The 26,386-nt window shown below is 40.7% G+C and overlaps 1 protein-coding gene across 1 annotated transcript; it reads left to right on the forward strand.

The window, feature by feature from the left end:
- The first annotated feature begins 803 nt into the window (after window positions 1-803).
- On the forward strand, window positions 804-25,220 carry LOC109483235 (zinc finger protein 91-like). Its single transcript, XM_019786216.1, has 6 exons — window positions 804-963; window positions 4,381-4,952; window positions 9,410-10,013; window positions 14,081-14,568; window positions 19,263-19,766; window positions 24,070-25,220. Exons 1-6 carry the CDS (start codon window positions 932-934, stop codon window positions 24,405-24,407), a joined length of 2,538 nt encoding a protein of 845 aa, XP_019641775.1. The 5' UTR covers window positions 804-931; the 3' UTR covers window positions 24,408-25,220.
- The last annotated feature ends 1,166 nt before the right edge of the window (window positions 25,221-26,386 follow it).

Below are 26,386 nucleotides of genomic sequence, written 5' to 3' on the forward strand. Positions count from 1 at the left end.
AGCGTGATGACGTCAGGAGTACATCAGAAGTGGTTGGAAGACGGAATCTGCCACCATCATGGTTAAGAGAGGGTTGATGGGCCCTGATGTAAATTCCCTCCTCACAGTATTCTTACCTTATCCAGTGTAACTGTGTGGCCCGGGGACTCTATATCATATGTGTTGTGAAACTTCAGAAGTAGTTGAACTGGGCCCATCAACCCTACATCAACTATAAAGTTAGGTCTCGTCCCATTGAAGAAATGATTTTTTTTTAGATCCCTGACAGATTTCCTAGGTACTGCAGTAGAAATTACGGTGTTTCTATGTTGTGTTTGGACAAAAGTAGTAAGTTCTGGTCAAGGTATAATTTTTGCAGGAGAGATAGCTCATATTCTAATAGGTCCTGGGGCAGACTGACATTTTTGAAATTAGATATTGTTCATCTTCATACTCCAGGACTGCAGAGGTGAAGTCGGATTTTTTGTTACCATGGCAACAAACAGCGGTGGCTCTGATGGCATCAAAAGAGGATCAGATGGGAGATCTGCCACAAAAACGTACAGGTGTGAGGAGTCCAGCAGGCAGTGCAGTAAGCTGTGTAATCTCAAGGCACACATGCGGACTCACACAGGTGAGAAACCCTACAAGTGTGAGGAGTGCAGCAGGCAGTTCAGTACGCTGTGTAATCTCAAGGCACACATGCGGACTCACACAGGTGAGAAACCCTTCAAGTGTGAGGAGTGCAGCAGGCAGTTCAGTGAGCTTGGTAATTTGAAGAAACATACAGACTCACACAGGTGAGAAATCCTACAGGTGTGAAGAGTGCAGCAGGCAGTTTGGTCGACTGGTTAGTCTGAAGACTCACATTCGGACTCATACAGGTGAGAAACCATACAGGTGTGAGGAATGTAGTAGTCAGTTCAGTCAACGAAGTGCTCTAAAGTGTCACATGCGGACTCACACAGGTGAGAAACCCTACAGGTGTTAGGTGTGCAGTAGAAAGTTCAGTCAGCTGGGTCGTATGAAGAAACACATGCAGACTCACTTGTGAGAAACCCTACAAATGGCGCACAAAACTTTACCGTATATATGTGAGGAGTTCAGCAAACTGTTTAGTTACCTAGACCATTGCAAGAGACACATGTAAAGTTAGAAACGAAGAAATACTAGGATTGAGGATATTTGCGTTGTACAAGACACCATGGTGAATAGCTAAGAGCAAGATTTATTTCTAACCTGTCAATTCTTCAATGTGAAAGTTAGGAATCAAACTGGTGTAGGAAAACATGTATCTAGCTCTTCATGATGTACTGCAAACAGTGACTAGACTGTGATTTAGTGTCTTTTCAGTTTTTATACAATGTTTTGTCCCTTGAAAATGTTGTACTGCACGTGGCTTATTTGGTTTGTAGCATTTCACGATATAGAATTAAGCTAACTAACCTAAGTTCATTTGTTTAAACTTCTTTTGTGATAGAGGAATATACTTTTGTTTTTATAACAATGTTTCCATTTAATATAAGCATGTTATTGTTTATTCTGTTAACCTACTAGGCTAGATAATAGAATCAGTTCATTTAGTATGCTATTTGTTTTCTAATTTCTAAATAATGGCTGCGAAAGGTGATAGAATTAGTGCATGTTGTTCTAAGATAAAAACTAGTGTTTTTGCTGATATTCTACTCTAGGCTGTTACATGTTTGTATCTATACTATAGTAAGTTTTAGAACCTAACATTGACTCTTGAAGTACGTATATATGCAAAGTTATAAGTGACTTCTTCAGTTTTGGTTATGTTAACATGCATTTGTTCAAGTCGTTTTCATTTCTTGGAAATAAATGTTTGTTTTGCATTTTAGATATGCATTTGTTTATAACTGGTCTGTTTGTAGATGTGAAGGATATGTGCAAACTATAGCTATCGAAACATATCTTGATTCATAAATTCATAATCTAAGCTGAAATGTGAATACCGCACGGTATATTCTCTCCTATTGTAGAACCTACACAGGCCAGCTCCTCAGCTACAGGACCAACATTCCTGATTTCTTGTTGCATCAGGCAACAGAAGGGGTAGTGTTATTTTGAGAAAGATATATTTTATGCTAGTATATCCTCTACCAGGCTTCGGGAGGTGGCTGGAAAAAGTAGGAATCGACCAAATAGAGAGATAACATGCCGGGGGAGTAACGTGTACTCTCTAGCGGACCCACTCCCCTGGCCTATTACATATCTATTTGTCCGATCTATCTATTCGGCCAATTTCTACTCTTTCTACCAGTGACTAATGCTAGTAGGCAAAGTATTTTGATCACCACGTACTTTCAGCATACCTAAGAAATTTATTTAGTTTACCAGTAGATAAGTATCAACCAAATGCATGGATTTGGTGAAGAAATATATACTATAGAATTGAGTGAATATTTGGCAAGTTGCCTCAAGTTCAGAAGAAGTGGCTTTCATAATGAAAAGAAACTGCCGAAATGAGTAACTTCAGATTGTGTGTCTAGACAAATAGAATGAAAGCCCAGCGTAAAAAAAATTCGCCCCGTTGGCTCCAGTTTTCTCGGAAGAAATCTCTTGACAAAGTTTCACAAGCTTCCACAAGAATTTGAACTCCGCGGATCAAAGTGTAACAAGAAACCGCCTACGCTTCGCCTCATTAGGAATCCCATCTCCGCGGAGCTCATTCGGCTAACCCCCGTGTCTCCGTCCACCAGACGTGTCGCGGTGTGGAAGAAAGAATCGAGGGTTTCTCGTCGTCTTTCTACGAGCCTTTTTCGGTTCAGATCGTCGAGATTTCATCCTACATACAACTCAGGTACGTACTAAGAGCTTGTCTACTCTACAGTTATCGATATGACGGGAAAATAACACGTACAAGTTTGTTTTACGTTCTCTGAGTCTCTCACTAGCTAGCCGATAGCGACGTGTGTGCCGCTTGTGAGAAGTTCTATACTGCTCTATGAAAAGTAACGGTTTCTTGTCTGTAAACAAGTTTCTGTCAGAGACAACTTTAGAGTGTATATGGAGCGGCACACGTACGCAAACTTTCCTTGTTTTGTTGTGCCCTTGTAGGTGGAAAATGGCGTAGACCTTATCCAAAGTTGTGTGAGAAAAAGTTGTTGACACCCTACCGAAGGTCTAGAAGGGGTTATGCGGTCTCCTCAAATGTTGGAAATCAAACACGACAACAAAAGTGCTTGCTTAGTGTACAAATATAATATAAACGCCTTTCTATAATCCACAGTTGATTTTGCAGAGGAAGGGTACTTTTGGGGTTGAAATTTTGAAGAATCTTTTGAGATAGTATATTCTGTAAACCCCCAAATGTGCCTCGTAACGGTCTTCCCGCCCAGACATCAGGTTTCTATCATGGAGGAAAGGTCTGGAGTCAGGGGAGGTTCATTAACCCTCGTGCATGTTGCGTTATTGATTGAGGGGCAGTTAGGGATGATACATTAAATATTTAGAAGGATAGCTTTGTCGACTGAGGGGATATTAGAACGAAATGCAGGCCTCTGATCACATCTTTGTTGTTTGTTTTCCACAGCATTCCATAGTCCAGTAGTGCTAAAAGGAAAACAGGATTCCATAGTCCAGTGGTGCTGAAAGGAAAACAGGATTACATAGTCCAGTAGTGCTGAAAAGGAAACAGGATTACATAGTCCAGTAGTGCTGCCTGCCCTGCTAAAAGGGAAAACAGTGAGGCTTCACCCGTGTTCTTCCAGACATCAGTACTCTGGTGTAGCAGTTCAAGACTTGACTTTGTAAAATATATTTTGCAGGTAAGAACAATATTAACTTCTCGAAAAAAAAGTTGCATGTTTTGTTGCATTTGTATGTACATTCGTTTAGCAGCATATCTCAATAGGCTTTGGGTAAATTGTCATGAAATTTGGTATAATCTTGTCCCACTGATAAAATGATTATGTTTTTCGCAATATACGAGATTCCCAAGGAACTGCAGGAGAACTTCTGGTGTTTTTATGTTGTATTTGGGCAAAAGTTCTGGACAAGCAATGATGATAATTTTTGTAAAAGTGATAGCTCTTCTATTTGAGAAGTGTCATAAATTTCGACCCTACAGGCCTATTGAAGTTTTGCATCAATAGATAAAGGTTCAAACAAACTCAGTGTCAAAACTCAGCAACCAACAACTTTCCAAGTAATCCTTGCTTTTCTCTATGCAAATTGAAGGCTGTTTAATAGTTTCTTCAGTTTTAGTGCTTTCCTGATGAAATACCCAGACAGAAACTCTGAAATTAAATGTTGTTCATCTTCATAATCCAGGACTATGGAGGTGAGCTCGGCTTTTGTTACCATGGCAACAAACAGCGGTGGCTCTGATGGCATCAAAAGAGGATCGGATGGGAGATCTGCCACAAAAATGTACAGGTGTGAGGAGTGCAGCAGGCAGTTCAGTCATCTGTGTAATCTCAAGGCACACATGCGGACTCACACAGGTGAGAAACCCTACACGTGTGAGGAGTGCAACAGGCAGTTCAGTACGCTGTGTAATCTCAAGACACACATGCGGACTCACACAGGTGAGAAACCCTACACGTGTGAGGAGTGCAGCAGGCAGTTCAGTCGTCTGGATCATCTGAAGTCTCACATGCTGACTCACACAGGGGAGAAACCCTACAGATGTGATGAGTGCAGCAGGCAGTTCAGTCGTCTGGATCATCTGAAGTCTCACATGCTGACTCACACAGGGGAGAAACCCTGCAAGTGTGAGGAGTGCGGCAGGCAGTTCAGTGAGCTCGGTAATCTGAAGAAACACATACAGACTCACACAGGCGAGAAACCCTACAAGTGTGAGGAGTGCAGCAGGCAGTTCAGTCAGATGGGTTATCTGAAGTCTCACATGCGGACTCACACAGGGGAGAAACCCTACAAGTGTGAGGAGTGCAGCAGGCAGTTCAGTCAGCTGAGTAATCTGAAGTCTCACATGCGGACTCACACAGGTGAGAAATCCTACAGGTGTGAGGAGTGCAGTAGGCAGTTCAGTAGGCTGGGTCATCTAAAGAGACACATGCAGACACACCTGTGAGAACAAAAGGTGTGACTGAGGTACAAAACCTCACGGTTTTGAGGATTGTGTTGTGAGCCTGGTACTATGAAATATCCAGTTTTCAAAGTCTGACAGGAAAGAAATTCCGACAATGTGAGGAGTTCAGCAAACTGTTTACACATCTGGGCCATTGCAAGAGACACATGCAAACTCTTAAGTGGGTGATTTTAGAATACCTCAACTTGTGTGCAGGCCATAATGACCTAAAGAAGGTGGGTCATGTGAAACCATACAGGAAAAAAAAAGAAATACTAGTACTTAGGTTGAGAACATTCATGTTGTACAAGACACCTTTGTGGCTAAGAGCAAGTTTTATTTACAATCATGTTATCTCTCTTTTATGTGAAAGTGAGGAATAAAACTAGTAAAGGAAACCTATGATGTACATCATATACTACGTTTCAGTACATCTTGTTAAGTCTACAGCATAGCATACATAGGGGATGTAAAACATTGTATATCAAGCTAACTAACCCGTAGCCTAAGTTTATTTCTTTAAAGTTCTTTTGTTATAGAGGACTCTAGAGTTTTTGTTTTATAGCTATTAGCATGTTATGGTTTATTCTGTTAACCTAGATGTTAAATTTATTGACAGATTCTTTATTTAGTATAGTATTTGTTTCTAATTGTTGCCATAGATGACAGAATTACCTGTAGTTCATGTAATTGTAGGTAAATAAAGACTAGTGTTGTTGCTGATATTCTAAACAAGTGTATAACATTTTGTAGCTATAGTTATAGAAGCTAATATTTACTCTTAAAGTACATAGATCTATATGCGAAGTGAGTGCCTGTTGTTACTAGTAGTCTGTTACTTGTGTGTTAAGATCCATTGGTGTAAGTTGTTTTCATTTGTTGGAAATAAATTTTCGTTTTGAATTTTAGGTTTTCCCTGACAAATCGTTTCAATATTAGACTAGAGCATTCATAAATATTTGAAAGGCTGTTTCGTCAAGAACAAAACCTAGGGCTAGAATTTGGCTTCTCATCCCAAATTCTGATCTTATGGCATGCTCTTCTGTGGTAAAAACCATATCTCCAAGCAGATGTTGGGTGGAAGAATTTAACACTTTCTGACTGCTTTCTGACTGCTAGTGCTTTCCTGGCAGTTATAATTGCTTATCATCTGGCCCATGCCTTTTTTTCTGGAACAACTCAATCATACTTATTCATAGTGTGAATATTGCAAAATAAGATTATCAATAAAATGTAGAGTCAACACGAGTGCAGCAGGCAGTTCAGTCAGCTGGGTCATCTGAGGTCTCACATGCTGACTCACACGGGAGAAACCCTACAGGTGTGAGGAGTGCAGCAGTCAGTTCAGTCAGTTAAGTAATCTGAAGAAACATGCGGACTCACACAGGTGAGAAACCCTACACGTGTGCGAAGTGCAGCAGGCAGTTCAGTGAGCTCGGTAATCTGAAGAAACACATACAAACACAACATTTGAAGAAACACATACATACAAACACAACACCTCAGCTACAGGACCAACATTCCTGATTTCTTGTTGCATCAGTCAACAGAAGGGGTACTGTTTATTTTGACAAAGATAAAGATATATTTTATGCTAGTATAGCCTCTACTAGGCTTCGGGAGGTGGCTGGAAAAAGTAGAAATTGGCCAAATAGAGAGATAACATGCCGGGGGAGTAACGCGTACTTTCTAGCGGACCCACTCCCCTGGCATATTATATATCTATTTGGCCAATTTCTACTCTTTCTACCAGTGACTAATGCTAGTAGGCAAAGAATTTTGTTGACCGCGTACTTTCAGCTTTTACCTTAGAAATTTATTTAGTTTACCAGTAGATAAGTATCAACCAAATGCATGGATTTGGTGAAGAAAATATATACTGAAGAATTGAGTGAATATTTGGCAAGTTGCCTCAAGTTCTGAAGAAGTGGCTTTCATAATGAAAAGAAACTGCCGAAATGAGTAACTTCAGATTGTGTGTCTAGACAAATAGAATTAAAGCCCAGCGTAAAAAAAATTCGCCCCGTTGGCTCCAGATTTCTCGGAAGAAATCTCTTGACAAAGTTTCACAAGCTTCCACAAGAATTTTAACTCCGCGGATCAAAGTGTAACAAGAAACCGCCTACGCTTCGCCTCATCAGGAATCCCATCTCCGCGGAGCTCATTCGGCTAACCCCCGTGTATTCGTCCACCAGACGTGTCGTGGTGTGGAAGAAAGTATCGAGGGTTTCTCGGTCTTTTTACGAGCCTTTTTCGGTTCAAATCGTCGGGATTTCATCCTACATACAACTCAGGTACGTACCAACAGCTTGTCTACTCTACAGTTATCGATGTGACGGGAGAATTACACGTACAAGTTTGTTTTACGTTGTTTGTGTACCTAGCCACTGCCGCTAGCGACGTGTGTGTGTGCCGCTTGTGAGAAGTTCTACACTGATCGAAAAGCAACGGTTTCTTGTTTGTAAACAAGTTTCAGTCAGAAACACTTCAGAGTGTATATAGAGCAGCACACGCACGCAAACTTTCTTTGGTTTTGTTGTGCCCTTGTAGGCGTAACGTTAGATCGTTTCCAAATTTGTCTGAGAAAAAGTTGTTGACACCTCAACGAAGGTCTAGAAGGGGTTATGCGGTCTCCTCAAATGTTGGAAATCAAACACGACAGCAAAAGTGCTTGCTTATTGTACAAATATAATATAAACGCCTTTATATAATCCATAGTTGATTTTGCAGACAAAGGGTAAGTTTGGGGTTGAAATTTTGAAGTTCTTTTGAGATAGTATATTCTTTAAACCCGCAAATGTGCCTCGTAACGGTCTTCCCGCCCAGACATCTGGTTTCTATCATGGAGGCTAGGTCTGGTGTCAGGGGAGGTTCATTTAATCTCCAAGCAGATCTTTTGGTGGGGGTAAGACAGTGGGGAAATGGTTACAGACTGGCCAATTTGATACTGTCTTACCCCCACCAAAAGATCTGCTTGGAGATTAGGTTCATTAACCCTCGTGCATGTTGCGTTATTGATTGAGGGGCAGTTAGGGATGATACATTAACTATTTAGAAGGATAGCTTTGTCGGCTGAGGGGATATTTGAACGAACTGCAGGCTTCTGATCACATCTTTTTTGTTTTCCACAGCATTCCATACTCCAGTAGTGCTGAAAGGAAAACAGGATTCCATAGTCCAGTAGTGCTGAAAGGGAAACAGGATTCCATAGTCCAGTAGTGCTGAAAGGAAAACAGGATTCTACAGTCCAGTAGTGCTGCCTGCCCTGCTAAAAGGGAAAACAGTGAGGCTTCACCCGTGTTCTTCCAGACATCAGTACTCTGGTGTAGCAGGTCAAGAATTAACTTTGTAAAAGATATTTTGCAGGTGAGAACAATATTAACTTCTCGAAAAAAAAGTTGCATATTTTGTTGCATTTGTATGTACATGGTTTAGCAGCATATCTCAATAGGCTTTGGGTAAATTGTCATGAAATTTGGTATAATCTTGTCCCACTGATAAAAAAATAAAATGATTATGTTTTTAGCAATATACGAGAGGAACTGCAGGAGAACTTCTGGTGTTTTATGTTGTATTTGAGCAAAAGTTCTGGATAAGCAGTGATGATAATTTTTTGCAAAATTGATAGCTCTTCTATTTGAGAAGTGTCATAAATTTCGATCCTACAGGCACAATTGAAGTTTTGCATCAATAGATAAAGGTTCAAACAAACTCAGTGTCAAAACTCAGCAACCAACAACTTTCCAAGTAATCCTTGCTTTTCTCTAGGCAAATTGAAGGCTGTTTAATAGTTTCTTCAGTTTTAGTGCTTTCCTGATAAAATACCCAGACAGAAACTAAATGTTGTTCATCTTCATACTGCAGGACTGCAGAGGTGAACTCAGATTTTTGTTACCATGGCAACAAACAGTGGTTGCTCTGATGGCATCAAAAGAGGATCGAATGGGGGATCTGCCACAAAAATGCACAGGTGTGAGGAGTGCAGCAGGCAGTTCAGTCATCTGTGTAATCTCAAGACACACATGCGGACTCACACAGGGGAGAAACCCTACAAGTGTGAGGAGTGCAGCAGGAAGTTCAGTCAGCTGGGTAATCTCAAGGTACACATGCGGACTCACACAGATGAGAAACCCTACAGGTGTGAGGAGTGCAGCAGACAGTTTAGAGAGCTTGGTAATTTGAAGAAACACATGCAGACTCACACAGGTGAGAAGCCGTTTAAGTGTGAGGAGTGCAGCAGGCAGTTCAGTTGGCTGGGTAATCTAAAGACTCACATGCGCACTCACACAGCTGAGAAACCCTACAGGTGTGAGGAGTGTGGCAGGCAGTTCAGTCATCTGGGTAATCTGACGAATCATATGCGAACCCACAGAGGGGAGAAACCCTACAGGTGTGAGCAATGCAGCAGGCAGTTCAGTGAACTGGGTGATCTGAAGAAACACATGAGGACTCACACAGGTGAGAAATCCTACAGATGTGAGGAGTGCAGCAGGCAGTTCAGTCAGCTGGGTCATCTGAAGTCTCACATGCTGACTCACACAGGGGAGAAACCCTACAGGTGTGAGGAGTGCAGCAGGCAGTTCAGTCAGCTGGGTCATCTCAAGGCACACATGCTGACTCACACAGGTGAGAAACCCTACAAATGTGAGGAGTGCAGCAGGCAGTTCAGTCAGCTGGGTCATCTGAAGTCTCATATGCTGACTCACACAGGGGAGAAACCCTACAGGTGTGAGGAGTGCAGCAGGCAGTTTAGTCATCTGACCAATCTGAAGACACACATGCAGACTCACACTGGAGAGAAACCCTACAGGTGTGAGCAGTGCAGCAGGCAGTTCAGTCATCTGAGTAATCTGAAGTCTCACATGCGGACTCACACAGGTAAGAAACCCTACAGGTGTGAGGAGTGCAGCAGGCAGTTCACTCAGCTGAGTAATCTGAAGTCTCATATGCGGACTCACACAGGTGAGAAACCCTACAGGTGTGAGCAGTGCAGCAGGCAGTTCACTCAGCTGAGTAATCTGAAGTCTCACGTACGGACTCACACAGGTGAGAAATCCTACAGGTGTGAGGAATGTAGTAGTCAGTTCAGTCAACGGAATGCTCTTAATTGTCACATGCGGACTCACACAGGGGAGAAACCCTACACGTGTGAGGTGTGCAGTAGAAAGTTCAGTCAGCTGGATCGTATGAAGAGACACACGCAGACTCACTTGTGAGAAACCCTACAGATGGAGTACAAAACTTTACCGTATAGATGAAGTGTTGAGGATTGAGGTGTGAACATGGTCATATGAGACCTGCCTTCAAAGTCTTAGTGTAACAGGGAAGAAATTCTAACGTGAGGAGTTCAGCAAACTGTTTAGTTACCTAGGCCATTGCAAGAGACACATGTAAAGTTAAAAACGAAGAAATACTAGGATTGAGGATATTCACGTTGTACAAGACAGTATGGTAAATACTAGTAACTAAGAGCAAGATTTATTTCTAACCTGTCAATTCTTCAATGTGAAAGTTAGGAATCAAACTGATGTAGGCAAATCTATGTATCTAGCTCTTCATGATGTACTGCAAACAGTGACTAGACTGTGTGATTTAGTGTCTTTTCAGTTTTATACAATGTTTTGTTCCTTGAAAATGTTGTACTGCACGTGGCTTATTTGGTTTGTAGCATTTCACGATATACCATTAAGCTAACTAACGTTAACCTAAGTTCATTTGTTTAAACTTCTTTTGTGATAGAGGAATATAGTTTTGTTTTTAAAACAATGTTTCCATTTAATATAAGCATGTTATTGTTTATATTCTGTTAACCTACTAGGCTAGATAATAGAATCAGTTTATTTAGTATGCTATTTGTTTTCTAATTTGTAAATAATGGCTGCGAAAGGCGATAGAATTAGTGCATGTTGTTCTAAGTAGATAAAAACTAGTGTTTTTGCTGATATTCAACTCTAGGCTGTTTCATATTTGTAGCTATAGTAAGTTTTAGAACCTAACATTTACTCTTGAGGTACGTATATATGCAAAGTTATAAGTGACTTCTTCAGTTTTGGTTATGTTAACATGCATTTGTTCAAGTCGTTTTCATTTCTTGGAAATAAATTTTCGTTTTGCATTTTAGATATGCATTTGTTTATAACTGGTCTGTTTGTATACCTAGATGTGAAGGATATGTGCAAACTATAGCAGAATAATCTAAACCAGGATAGTGAGTGAGTGTGATAGCTATTGCAACATCATGATTCATAAATTCATAATCTCAGCTGAAATGTGAATACCGTACGGTATATTCTCTCCTATTCTAGATAGTGCTGTGTACCTAAACCCATATTTAGGTTCAGGTCCAGATTCAAGTCAGAGGTTTAGGTTCAGTTCTGGACTTGTAAGTCCAGACCTTCTAAACCCATGGCATATACAAAATTGCATGTTGCCAACCTTGCAATGTTGTTTGGGGAAATTTGTGGTCACATAACATGGAGGCCGACACTTGATGATGCCCGATGGCAACGTTTTCTTCATTTTGCAGCACAGATTTTGCAATCTATGGAAGGTTTTAGGTGGTTTGGTAAGAAACAAACAAAAAAATGAGAAAAGGGGTATTTGAAATGGTCTTTTATGGTAATAAGTCTGGACTCGGTTCTTGACTTTTTTTTTTGGACTTGAGCCTAAACATTCTTACAAGTCCGGATCCAAGTCCAGTGAACCGGTACGCAGATAATTCTAGAGCGTACACGCCAGCTCCTCAGCTACAGGACCAACATTCCTGATTTCTTGTTGCATCAGGCAACAGAAGGGGTACTGTTATTTTGACAAAGATATATTTTATGCTAGTATAGCCTCTACCAGGATTCTGGAGGTGGCTGGAAAAAGTAGGAATCGGCCAAATAGAGAGATAACATGCCGGGGGAGTAACGTGTACTCTCTAGCGGACCCACTTCCCTGTCATATTATCTATTATATATTTGGCCAATTTCTACTCTTTCTACCAGTGACTAATGCTAGTAGGCAAAGAATTTTGTTGACCACGTACTTTTAGCTTTACCTTATGTTTATTTATTTTACCAGTAGATAAGTATCAACTAAATGCATGGATTTGGTGAAGAAATATATACTATAGAATTGAGTGAATATTTGGCAAGTTGCCTCAAGTTCAGAAGAAGTGGCTTTCATAATGAAAAGAAACTGCCGAAATGAGTAACTTCAGATTGTGTGTCTAGACAAATAGAATGAAAGCCCAGCGTAAAAAAAATCGCCCCGTTGGCTCCAGTTTTCTCTGAAGAAATCTCTTGACAAAGTTTCACAAGCTTCCACAAGAATTTGAACTCCGCGGATCAATTGTTAACAAGAAACCGCCTCCGCGCCTTATTATCAACCCCATCTCCGCGGAGCTCATTCCGCTAACCCCCGGGTCTCCGTACACCAGACGTGTATCGAGGGTTTCTCGTCGTCTTTTTACTACTTTTTCGGTTCAGATCGTCGGGATTTCATCCTACATACAACTCAGGTACGTACCAAGAGCTTGTCTACTCTACAGTTATCGATGTGACGGGGAAATAACACGTACAAGTTTGTTTTACGTTCTCTGGGTCTCTCACTAGCTAGCCGATAGCGACGTGTGTGCCGCTTGTGACAAGTTCTATACTGCTCTACAAAAAGTAACGGTTTCTTGTGTGTAAGCATAGTTTCTGTCAGAAACAACTTTAGAGTGTATATGGAGCGGCACACGTACGCAAACTTTCTTTCTTTTGTTGTGCCCTTGTAGGTGGAAAATGGCGTAGACCTTATCCAAATTTGTGTGAGAAAAAGTTGTTGACACACTAGCGAAGGTCTAGAAAAGGGGTTATGCGGTCTCCTCAAATGTTGGAAATCAAACACGACAACAAAAGTGCTTGCTTATTGTACAAATATACTATAAACGCCTTGCTATAATCCACAGTTGATTTTGCAGAAAAAGGGTAATTTTGGGGTTGAAATTTTGAAGAATCTTTTGAGATAGTATATTCTGTAAACCCGCAAATATGCCTCGTAACGGTCTTCCCGCCCAGACATCAGGTTTCTATCATGGAGGAAAGGTCTGGAGTCAGCGGAGGTTCATGAACCCTCTTGCATGTTGTGTTATTGATTGAGGGACAGTTAGGGATGATACATTAACTATTTAGAAGGATAGCTTTGTCGGCTGAGGGGCTATTTGAACGAAATGCAGGCCTCTGATCACATCTTTTTTGTTTTCCACAACATTCCACAGTCCAGTAGTGCTGAAAGGAAAACAGGATTCCACAGTCCAGTAGTGCTGAAAGGAAAACAGGATTCCATAGTCCAGTAGTGCTGAAAGGAAAACAGGATTCCATAGTCCAGTAGTGCTGCCTGCCCTGCTAAAAGGGAAAACAGTGAGGCTTCACCTGTGTTCTTCCAGACATCAGTACTCTGGTGCAGCAGTTAAAGACTTGATAGTTTGCAGGTAAGAACAATATTAACTTCTAAAAAAAAAGTTGCATATTTTGTTGCATTTGTATGTACATGGTTTAGCAGCATATCTCAATAGGCTTTGGGTAAATTGTCATGAAATTTGGTATAATCTTGTCCCACTAATAAAATGATTATGTTTTTAGCAATATACGAGATTCCCAAGGAACTGCAGGAGAACTGGAACAAAAGTTCTGGATAAGCAATGATGATAATTTATTGCAAAATTGATAGCTCTTGTATTTGAGAAGTGTCATAAATTTCGACCCTACAGGCCAATTGAAGTTTTGCATCAATAGATAAAGGTTCAAACAAACTCAGTGTCAAAACTCAGCAACCAACAACTTTCCAACTAATCCTTGCTTTTCTCTATGCAAATTGAAGGCTGTTTAATAGTTTCTTCAGTTTTAGTGCTTTCCTGATAAAATACCCAGACAGAAACTCTGAAATTAAATGTTGTTCATCTTCATACTCCAGGACTATGGAGGTGAGTTCGGCTTTTGTTACCATGGCAACAAACAGTGGTGGCTCTGATGGCATCAAAAGAGGATCGGATGGGACATCTGCCACAAAAATGTACAGGTGTGAGGAGTGCAGCAGGCAGTTCAGTCATCTGTGTAATCTCAAGGCACACATGCGGACTCACACAGGTGAGAAACCCTACAGGTGTGAGGAGTGCAGCAGACGGTTTAGAGCGCTTGGTAATTTGAAGAAACACATGCAGACTCACACAGGTGAGAAGCCGTTTAAGTGTGAGGAGTGCAGCAGGCAGTTCAGTCAGCTGTGTAATCTCAAGGCACACATGCGGACTCACACAGGTGAGAAGCCGTTTAAGTGTGAGGAGTGCAGCAGGCAGTTCAGTCTGCTGGGTGACCTAAAGACTCACATGCGGACTCACACAGGGGAAAAACCCTACAGGTGTGAGGAATGCTGCAGGCAGTTCAGTCAGCTAAGTAGTCTGAAGAAACACATGCGGACTCACACAGGTGAGAAACCCTACAGGTGTGAGGAGTGCAGCAGGCAGTTCAGTCAGCTGGGTGACCTAAAGACTCACATGCGGACTCACACAGGTGAGAAACCATACAGGTGTGGGGAGTGCAGCAGGCAGTTCAGTCTGCTGGGTAATCTGACGAAACATAGGCGAACCCATACAGGGGAGTAATCCTACAGGTGTGAGGAATGCAGCAGGCAGTTTAGTCATCTGACTAGTTTAAAGAGACACATGCAGACTCACACTCGAGAGAAACCCTACAAGTGTGAGGAGTGCAACAGGCAGTTCACTCAGCTGAGTAATCTGAAGTCTCACATGCGGACTCACACAGGGGAGAAATCCTACAGGTGTGAGGAGTGCAACAGGCTGTTTAGTCATCTGACTAGTCTGAAGAGACACATGCAGACTCACACTGGAGAGAAACCCTACAGGTGTGAGGAGTGCAGCAGGCAGTTTAGTCAACTGATTAGTCTGAAGAGACACATGCGGACTCACACTGGAGAGAAACCCTACAGGTGTGAGGAGTGCAGCAGGCAGTTTACTCAGCTGAGTCATCTGAAGTCTCACATGCGGACTCACACAGGTGAGAAATCCTACAGGTGTGAGGAGTGCAGTAGGCAGTTCAGTAGGCTGGGTAGCCTGAAGAGACACATGCAGACACACCTGTGAGAAACCAGGTGTGACTGAGGTACAAAACCTCACGGTTTTGAGGATTGAGTTGTGAGCCTGGTCCTATGAAATATCCAGTTTTCAAAGTCTGACAGGGAAGAAACTCCGACAATGTGAGGAGTTAAGCAAACTGTTTACACACCTGGGCCATTGCAAGAGACACATGCAAACTCTTAAGTGGGTGATTTTAGAATACCTCAACTTGTGTGCAGGCCATAATGACCTAAAGAAGGTGGGTCATGTGAAACCATACAGGAAAAAAAAAGAAATACTAGTACTTAGGTTGAGAACATTCATGTGTACAAGACACCTTTGTGGCTAAGAGCAAGTTTTATTTACAATCATGTTAACTCTCTTATGTGAAAGTGAGGAATAAAACTGGTAAAGAAAATCTATGATGTACTACAAACAACGTTTCAGGGCCTTGTTATGTCTACAGCATAGCATAGGGGATATAAAACATTGTATATCAAGCTAACTAACCCGTAACCTAAGTTTATTTCTTCAAAGTTCTTTTGTTATAGAGGACTCTAGAGTGTTGGTTTTATAGATATTAGCATGTTATGGTTTATTCTGTTAACCTAGATATTGAATTTATTTACAGATTCTTTATTTAGTATAGCATTTGTTTTCTTGTTTCTAATTGTTGCCATAGATGACAGAATTACCTGTAGTTCATGTAATTGTAGGTAAACTAGAAAGGCCGACATTTGCTTGGGAGCAAATACAGCATATTTCAGTCCATCTCCCTCCCACGCAAAAGTGGACTATTCCAAACTTACCCCAGTGCAAATCTGCCAAAGGTTCTCAAATAAATGAATTAAATAGTAGCTATATGAGAACAAAGATGCAAGAACAAGTACTTTGAATCTCGAAAGCTTTACTAATCTTATTACAGGTATGCAAATACTAACAATGATGATTTGATACATTTTGAAGGTCTTAGGCACATAAAACTGAATGTGTGGGTCATTACACACGACTTAGGTGCTATGTGACCTCAGATAACCCACAATGGAACGCGTGTTCCATGGATGGAACAGGCCATTCTTTAGATAGAACATGGAACGGGTACAGCACTTTTGGCCCTTTTTTTTGCTGAAAATAGCCATTAAAGTTCCCCAAATGAGTCATTTGGAAGTGGTGTATGCCAAATATGTTACTGCTATTCTGTAGACACATGTTCAAGGTACCCTTATACCGAATTTCAGATCATTTGGTTGTAAAACCAGGTCTCAGGATCAAAAAATCCTTTTTTTGTCGAAAAATGCCCCAAAAAACCTTCATAAAAAATTTTCTAAGGCATGTATAAAAAAAATTAAAAAAAAACGCCTGGGGGTATTGGCCCACTCTACCTCCATGCCAAATTTCAAGTCATTTGGCTGAATGGTGGCTGAGTTGAATCCCTTTGACTGTTTGGCAGGAGGAGGAGGAGGAGGAGAAGAAGAAACATCAGAGAACACAATATATTTCATCCATACCATGGTATGGACTGAAATATAATAAAGACTAGTGTTGTTGCTGATATTCTAAACAAGTGTATAACATTTTGTAGCTATAGGTATAGAAGCTAATATTTACTCTTAAAGTACATAGATCTATATGCGAAGTGAGTGCCTGTTGTTACTAGTAGTTTGTTACTTGTATGTTAAGATCCTTTGGTTTAAGTCGTTTTCATTTGTTGGAAATAAATTTTCGTTTTGAATTTTATGTTTTCCCTGACAAATCGTTTCAATATTAGACTAGAGCATTCATAAATATTTGAAAGGCTGTCTCGTCAAGAACAAAACCTAGGGCTAGAATTTGGCTTCTCATCCCAAATTCTGATCTTATGGCATGCTCTTCTGTGGTAAAAACCATATCTCCAAGCAGATGTTGGGTGGAAGAATTTAACACTTTCTGACTGCTAGGGCTTTTCTGGCAGTTATAATTGCTTGTCATCTGGCCCATGCCTTTTTTTCTGGAACAACTCAATCATACTTATTCATAGTGTGAGTATTGCAAAATAAGATTATCAATAAAATGTAGAGTCAACATGAGTGCAGCAGGCAGTTCAGTCAGCTGGGTCATCTGAAGTCTCACATGCTGACTCACACGGGCCGCGGGAGAAACCCTACAGGTGTGAGGAGTGCAGCAGTCAGTTCAGTCAGTTAAGTAATCTGAAGAAACACATGCGGACTCACACAGGTGAGAAACCCTACAAGTGTGAGGAGTGCAGCAGGCAGTTCAGTGAGCTCGGTAATCTGAAGAAACACATACAAACACAACATCTGAAGAAACACATACAAACACAACACCTCAGCTACAGGACCAACATTCCTGATTTCTTGTTGCATCAGTCAACAGAAGGGGTACTGTTTATTTTGACAAAGATATATTTTATGCCAGTATAGCCTCTACCAGGCTTCGGGAGGTGGCTGGAAAAAGTAGAAATAGGCCAAATAGAGAGATAACATGCCGGGGGAGTAACGTGTACTCTCTAGCGGACCCACTCCCCTGGCATATTATCTATCTATTTGGCCAATTTCTACTCTTTCGACCAGTGACTAATGCTAGTAGGCAAAGAATTTTGTTGACCGCGTACTTTCAGCTTTTACCTTAGAAATTTATTTAGTTTACCAGTAGATAAGTATCAACCAAATGCATGGATTTGGTGAAGAAAATATATACTGTAAAATGTTGGAAATCAAACACGACAACAAAAGTGCTTGCTTAGTGTACAAATATAATATAAACGCCTTTCTATAATCCACAGTTGATTTTGCAGAGGAAGGGTAATTTTGGGGATGAAATTTTGAAGAATCTTTTGAGATAGTATATTCTGTAAACCCCCAAATGTGCCTCGTAACGGTCTTCCCGCCCAGACATGAGGTTTCTATCATGGAGGAAAGGTCTGGAGTCAGGGGAGGTTCATTAACCCTCGTGCATGTTGTGTTATTGATTGAGGGGCAGTTAGGGATGATACATTAACTATTTAGAAGGATAGCTTTGTCGGCTGAGAGGATATTTGACCGAAATGCAGGCTTCTGATCACATCTTTTTTGTTTTCCACAGGAATCCATAGTCCAGTAGTGCTGAAAGGAAAACAGGATTCCACAGTCCAGTAGTGCTGAAAGGAAAACAGGATTCCATAGTCCAGTAGTGCTGAAAGGAAAACAGGATACCATAGTCCAGTAGTGCTGAAAGGAAACAGGATTCCATAGTCCAGTAGTGCTGAAAGGAAAACAGGATTCCATAGTCCAGTAGTGCTGAAAGGAAAACAGGATTCCATAGTCCAGTAGTGCTGAAAGGAAAACAGGATTCCATAGTGCAGTAGTGCTGCCTGCCCTGCTGAAAGGGAAAACAGCGAGGCTTCACTGGTGACCTTCCATCAGTACTCTGGTGTAGCAGTTCAAGACTTGACTTTGTAAAAGATATTTTGCAGGTAAGAACAATATTAACTTCTCGAAAAAATGTTGCATATTTTGTTGCATTTGTATGTACATGGTTTAGCAGCATATCTCAATGGGCTTTGGGTAAATTGTCATGAACTTTGGTATAATCTTGTCCCACTGATAAAATGATTATGTTTTTAGCAATATACATGTACGATATTCCCAAGGAGAACTTCTGGTGTTTTTATGTTGTATTTGCGCAAAAGTTCTGAATAAGCATGCTACAATGATGATAATTTTTGCAAAAGTGATAGCTCTTCTATTTGAGAAGTGTCATAAATTTCGACCCTACAGGCCAATTTAAGTTTTGCATCAATAGATAAAGGTTTTAAAAAACTCAGTGTCAAAACTTAGCAACCAACAACTTTCCAACTAACCCTTGCTTTTCTCTATGCAAATTGAAGACTGTTTAATAGTTTCTTCAGTTTTAGTGTTTTCCTGATAAAATACCCAGACAGAAACTCTGAAATTAAATGTTGTTCATCTTCATAATCCAGGACTATGGAGGTGAGTTCGGATGTTGTTACCATGGCAACAAACAGCGGTGGCTCTGATGGCATCAAAAGAGGATCGGATGGGAGATCTGCCGAAAAAATGTACAGGTGTGAGGAGTGCAGCAGGCAGTTCAGTCATCTGTGTTATATCAAGGCACACATGCTGACTCACACAGGGGAGAAACCCTACAGGTGTGAGGAGTGCAGCAGGCAGTTCACTCAGCTGAGTAATCTAAAGACTCACATGCGCACTCACACAGCTGAGAAACCCTACAGGTGTGAGGAGTGCAGCAGGCAGTTCAGTGAACTGGGTGATCTGAAGAAACACATGCGGACTCACACTGGAGAGAAACCCTACAGGTGTGAGGAATGCTGCAGGCACTTCAGTCAGCTAAGTAGTCTGAAGACTCACATGCGCGCTCACACAGGTGAGAAACCCTTTAGGTGTGAGGAGTGCAGCAGGCAGTTCAGTCAGCTGGGTAATCTGACGAAACATATGCGAACCCACACAGGGGAGAAACCCTACAGGTGTGAGGAATGCAGCAGGCAGTTCAGTGAACTGGGTGATCTGAAGAAACACATGCGGACTCATACTGGGGAGAAACCCTACAAATGTGAGGAGTGCAGCAGGCAGTTCAGTCTGCTGGGTAATCTGAAGAAACACATTAGGACTCACACGGGTGAGAAACCCTACAGGTGTGGGGAGTGCAGCAGGCAGTTCAGTTGTCTGAGTAATCTGAAGAAACACATGAGGACTCACACAGGTGAGAAATCCTACAGATGTGAGGAGTGCAGCAGGCAGTTCAGTGAGCTGGGTAATCTCAAGGCACACAGGTGCGAACTCACACAGGGGAGAAACCCTACAAATGTGAGGAGTGCAGCAGGCAGTTCAGTCAGCTGGGTCGTCTGAAGTCTCACATGCTGACTCACACAGGTGAGAAACCCTACAGGTGTGAGGAGTGCTGCAGGCAGTTTAGTCATCTGACTAATCTGAAGACACACATGCAGACTCACACTGGAGAGAAACCCTACAGGTGTGAGCAGTGCAGCAGGCAGTTCAGTCAGCTGAGTAATCTGAAGTCTCACATGCGGACTCACACAGGTGAGAAACCCTACATGTGTGAGCAGTGCAGCAGGCAGTTCACTCAGCTGAGTAATCTGAAGTCTCACATGCGTACTCACACAGGTGAGAAATCCTACAGGTGTGAGGAATGTAGTAGTCAGTTCAGTCAACGGAATGCTCTTAATTGTCACATGCGGACTCACACAAGGGAGAAACCCTACACGTGTGAGGTGTGCAGTAGAAAGTTCAGTCAGCTGGATCGTATGAAGAGACACACGCAGACTCACTTGTGAGAAACCCTACAGATGGAGCACAAAACTTTACCGTATAGATGAAGTGTTGAGGATTGAGGTGTGAGCATGGTCATATGAGACCTGCGTACAAAGTCTTAGTGTAACAGGGAAGAAATTCTAACAATGTGAGGAGTTCAGCAAACTGTTTAGTTACCTAGCTCATTGCAAGAGACACATGTAAAGTTAAAAACGAAGAAATACTAGGATTGGGGATATTCGCGTTGTACAAGACACCATGGTGAATAACTAAGAGCAAGATTTGTTTCTAACCTGTCAATTCTTCAATGTGAAAGTTAGGAATCAAACTGGTGTAGGAAAATCTATGTATCTAGCTCTTCATGATGTACTGCAAACAGTGACTAGACTGTAAAACTGTGTGATTTAGTGTCTTTTCAGTTTTTATACAATGTTTTGTTCCTTGAAAATGTTGTACTGCACGTGGCTTATTTGGTTTGTAGCATTTCACGATATAGCATTAAGCTAACTGACCTAAGTTCATTTGTTTAAACTTCTTTTGTGTTAGATGAATATAGTTTTGTTTTTAAAACAATGTTTCCATTTAATATAAGCATGTTATTGTTTATTCTGTTAACCTACTAGGCTAGATAATAGAATCAGTTTATTTAGTATGCTATTTGTTTTCTAATTTCTATGGCTGCGAAAGGTGATAGAATTAGTGCATGTTGTTCTAAGTAGATAAAAACTAGTGTTTTTGCTGATATTCTACTCTAGGCTGTTACATGTTTGTAGCTATAGTAACCTTTAGAACCTAACATTTATTCTTGAAGTACGTATATATGCAAAGTTATAAGTGACTTCTTCAGTTTTAGTTTTGTTAACATGCATTTGTTCAAGTCGTTTTCATTTCTTGGAAATAAATTTTCGTTTTGCATTTTAGAGATATGCATTTGATTATAACTGGTCTGTTTGTAGATGTGAAGGATATGTGTAAACTATAGCTAGTGAAACATCATGATTCATAAATTCATAATCTCAGCTAAATTTGAATACCGTACGGTATATTCTCTCCTATTCTAGAGCCTACACGCCAGCTCCTCAGCTACAGGACCAACATTCCTGATTTCTTGTTGCATCAGGCAACAGAAGGGTAGTGTTATTTTGACAAAGATATATTTTATGCTAGTATAGCCTCTACCAGGCTTCGGGAGGTGGCTGGAAAAAGTCGAAATTGGCCAAATAGAGAGATAACATGCCGGGGGAGTAACGTCGTGTACTCTCTAGCGGACCCACTCCCCTGCTGGCATATTATCTATCTATTTGGCCAATTTCTACTCTTTCTACCAGTGACTTATGCTAGTAGTCAAAGAATTTTGTTGACCACGTACTTACCTTATGTTTATTTATTTTACCAGTAGATAAGTATCAACCAAATGTATGGATTTCGTGAAGAAATATATAGTATAGAATTGAGTGAATATTTGGCAAGTTGCTTCAAGTTCAGAAGAAGTGGCTTTCATAATGAAAAGAAACTGCCGAAATGAGTAACTTCAGATTCTGTGTCTAGACAAATAGAATGAAAGCCCAGCGTAAAAAAATCGCCCCGTTGGCTCCAGTTTTCTCGGAAGAAATCTCTTGACAAAGTTTCACAAGCTTCCACAAGAACTCCGCGGATCAAAGTGTAACAAGAAACCGCCTACGCTTCGACTTATTAGGAATCCCATCTCCGCGGAGATCATTCGACTAACCCCCGTGTCTCCGTCCACCAGACGTGTCGTGGTGTGGACGAAAGTATCGAGGGTTTCTCAGTCTTTTTACGAGCCTTTTTCGGTTCAAATCGTCGGGATTTCATCCTACATACAACTCAGGTACGTACCAACAGCTTGTCTACTCTACAGTTATCGATGTGACGGGAGAATAACACGTACAAGTTAGTTTTACGTTGTTTGTGTACCTAGCCACTGCCGCCAGCGATGTGTGTGTGAGCCGCTTGTGAGAAGTTCTATACTGATCGAAAAGCAACGGTTTCTTGTTTGTAAACAATTTTCAGTTAGAAACACTTTAGAGTGTATATAGAGCAGCACACTCACGCAAACTTTCTTTGGTTTTGTTGTGCCCTTGTAGGCGTAACGTTAGATCGTTTCCAAATTTGTCTGAGAAAAAGTTGTTGACACCTCAACGAAGGTCTAGAAGGGGTTATGCGGTCTCCTCAAATGTTGGAAATCAAACACGACAGCAAAAGTGCTTGCTTATTGTACAAATATAATATAAACGCCTTTCTATAATCCACAGTTGATTTTGCAGACAAAGGGTAAGTTTGGGGTTGAAATTTTGAAGTTCTTTTGAGATAGTATATTCTTTAAACCCGCAAATGTGCCTCGTAACGGTCTTCCCGCCCAGACATCTGGTTTCTATCATGGAGGAAAGGTCTGGAGTCAGGGGAGGTTCATTAACCCTCGTGCATGTTGCGTAATTGATTGTGGGGAAGTTAGAGATATACATTCACTATTTAGAAGGATGGCTTTGTCGACTGAGGGGATATTTGAACGAAATGCAGGCCTCTGATCATATCTTTTTTTGTTTTCCACAGCATTCCATAGTCCAGTAGTGCTGAAAGGAAAACAGGATTCCATAGTCCAGTAGTGCTGAAAGGGAAACAGGATTCCATAGTCCAGTAGTTCTGAAAGGGAAAGAGGATTCCATAGTCCAGTAGTGCTGCCTGCCCTGCTGAAAGGGAAAACAGTGAGACTTCACCTGTGTTCTTCCAGACATCAGTACTCTGGTGTAGCAGTTCAAGACTTGACTTTGTAAAAGATATTTTGCAGGTAAGAACAATATTAACTTCTCGAAAAAAAGTTGCATATTTTGTTGCATTTGTATGTACATGGTTTAGCAGCATATCTCAATAGGCTTTGGGTAAATTGTCATGAAATTTGGTATAATCTTGTCCCACTGATAAAATGATTATGTTTTTAGCAATATACGAGATTCCCAAGGAACTGCAGGAGAACTTCTGGTGTTTTTATGTTGTATTTGGGCAAAACTTCTGGACAAGCAATGATGATACTTTTTTACAAAATTGATAGCTGTTCTATTTGAGAAGTGTCATAAATTTCGACCCTACATGCCAATTGAAGTTTTGCATCAATAGATAAAGGTTCAAACAAACTCAGTGTCAAAACTCAGCAACCAACAACTTTCCAAGTAATCCTTGTTTTTCTCTATGCAAATTGAAGGCTTTTAACAGTTTCTTCAGTTTTATTGCTTTCCTGATAAAATACCCAGACAGAAACTCTGAAATTAAATGTTGTTCATCTTCATAATCCAGGACGATGGAGGTGAGTTCGGCTTTTGTTACCATGGCAACAAACAGCGGTGGCTCTGATGGCATCAAAAGAGGATCCGATGGGAGATCTGCCACAAAAATGTACAGGTGTGAGGAGTGCAGCAGGCAGTTCAGTCATCTGTGTAATCTGACGAAACATATGCGAACCCACACAGGTGAGAAACCCTACACGTGTGAGGAGTGCAGCAGGCAGTTCAGTCATCTGTGTAATCTCAAGGCACACATGCGGACTCACACAGGGGAGAAACCCTACAAGTGTGAGGAGTGCAGCAGGCAGTTCAGTCAGCTGGGTCATCTAAAGTCTCACATGCTGACTCACACAGGGGAGAAGCCCTACACGTGTGAGGAGTGCAGCAGGCAGTTCAGTCAGTTAAGTAATCTGAAGAAACACATGCGGACTCACACAGGGGAGAAACCCTACAGGTGTGAGGAGTGCAGCAGGCAGTTTGGTCAACTGACTGGTCTGAAGAAACACATGCGGACTCACACTGGTGAGAAACCCTACAAGTGTGAGGAGTGCAGCAGGCAGTTCACTCAGCTGAGTAATCTGAAGTCTCACATGCGGACTCACACAGGTGAGAAATCCTACAGGTGTGAGGAGTGCAGTAGGCAGTTCAGTAGGCTCGGTAGCCTGAAGAGACACATGCAGACACACCTGTGAGAAACCCTATAGGTGTGACTGAGGAGTACAAAACCTCACAGTTTTGAGGATTGTGTTGTGAATCTGGTCCTTTGAAATATATAGGTTTTAAAGTCTGACAGGGAAGAAACTTCAACAGTGTGAGGACTTAAAAAAAACTACACACCTGGGCCATTGCAAGAGACACATACAAACTCTCAAGTGGGGGATTTTAGAATACCTCAACTTGTGTGCAGGCCATAATGACCTAAAGAAGGCGGGTCATGTGAAACCATACAGGGAAAAAAAAGAAATAGTAGTACTTGGATTGATGACATTCATGTTGTACAAGATACCTTTTTGACTATGAGCAAGTTGTATTTACAATCATGTCAACTCTCTTTTATGTGAAAGTGAGGAATAAAACTAGTAAAGGAAACCTATGATGTACATCATATACTACGTTTCAGTACATTTTGTTAAGTCTACAGCATAGCATACATAGGGGATGTAAAACATTGTATATCAAGCTAACTAACCCGTAACCTAAGTTTATTTCTTTAAAGTTCTTTTGTTATAGAGGACTCTAGAGTTTTGGTTTTATAGATATTAGCATGTTATGGTTTATTCTGTTAACCTAGATATTAAATGTATTTATAGATTCTTTATTTAGTATAGTATTTGTTTTCTTGTTACTAATCGTTGCCATAGATGACAGAATTACATACACTTTATGTAATTGTAGGTAAGTAAAGACTAGTGTTGTTGCTGATATTATAAACAAGTGCATAAAATTTTGTAGCTATAGTTATAGAAGCTAATATTCACTCTTGAAGTAAATAGATCTATATGCGAAGTGCCTGTTGTTACTAGTAGTTTGTTACTTGTATGTTAAGATCCATTGGTTTAAGTCGTTTTCATTTGTTGGAAATAAATTTCGTTTTGAATTTTAGGATTTCCATGACAATATACACATATTGGTTCAAAACCCTGTCAATCAAGCTTGTAAATCCTTGGCAGTCGTTGGAACAGAAGGCATGTTCCATTTGGGGTCACAGGCGGTCAGTTGTATACAGGGGGTTTGACATGCAATATTTACTTTCAGTACAAGTTCTTTCGCACACAGGTAAGTTCTTATACCGCCCTCTTTTCTCTCTCTCTCTCTCTCTCTCTCTCTCTCTCTCTCTCTCTCATAATAAGTGACTCCACTACAGCTAGGGTCGCTTTTTATTTATATCACAACTGCTTTTTTTTACCGTTCACTTCTTCACCTCAATATAGGATCTTCTTGAACGACACTGTAGCCCTTGTAAACTTTCACGTTAAACGCCTTTAATAGCATGACACGTAGAGATTATAAATAGCATTCCTCTTAAAAATTCAATTTATCCTTAAAAATTTCACATGTAGAGAGAAACAATGTTACTGAACACACTACTTTAGCAAGTCAATTCTACATATGTAGTTTATTTGTATATTTCTTGTTAATCAAAGCATTAAATACACTTACATTACATATTATACACGATGAGACAATATATATGTAGAAGACACATTCATATATGTCAGTCAATAAATTACTTGGCCCCTCTTTTAACAAATCGTTTCAATATTAGACTAGAGCATTCATAAATATTTGAAAGGCTGTCTCGTCAAGAACAAACCCTAGGGCTTTTCTGGCAGTTATAATTGCTCGTCATCTGGCCCATGCCTTTTTTTTCTAGAACAGCTCAATCATACTTATTTATATTGTAAATATTGCAAATTAAGATAATCAATAAAAATGTAGAGTAAACATGAAACTGTAGAGTAAAATCTATAGCTGATTATCTTACTAAATACACATTTTCCAAGTATTGTGTTCATATGTCTTTCCATTTTTTCATCATAAGTAAGCTTGTAGAATATCTCGGGTTGAATATCACTATTTATACAAAAAGGAGTACAAACTACCACAACAGCTTCACAAGAAAGTTATTTAAAAACACAACTAGAGTCCCACGATCTCATACCTTCGCCAA

Source organism: Branchiostoma belcheri, unplaced genomic scaffold (genome assembly GCF_001625305.1).
Source record: "Branchiostoma belcheri isolate BF01 breed outbred unplaced genomic scaffold, Haploidv18h27 scaffold63, whole genome shotgun sequence".
NCBI lineage: Eukaryota > Metazoa > Chordata > Leptocardii > Amphioxiformes > Branchiostomatidae > Branchiostoma > Branchiostoma belcheri.

Bases quoted from the DNA above. Each gene is read 5' to 3' on its own strand.
- LOC109483235 (XM_019786216.1), top strand. From the start codon at position 932: ATGCGGACTCACACAGGTGAGAAACCCTACAG. The intron at 964-4,380 runs GTGTTAGGTGTG...AAAAATGTACAG, and splicing joins ACAGGTGAGAAACCCTACAG to GTGTGAGGAGTGCAGCAGGC. The intron at 4,953-9,409 runs GTGAGAAATCCT...GAACCCACAGAG, and splicing joins TCACATGCGGACTCACACAG to GGGAGAAACCCTACAGGTGT.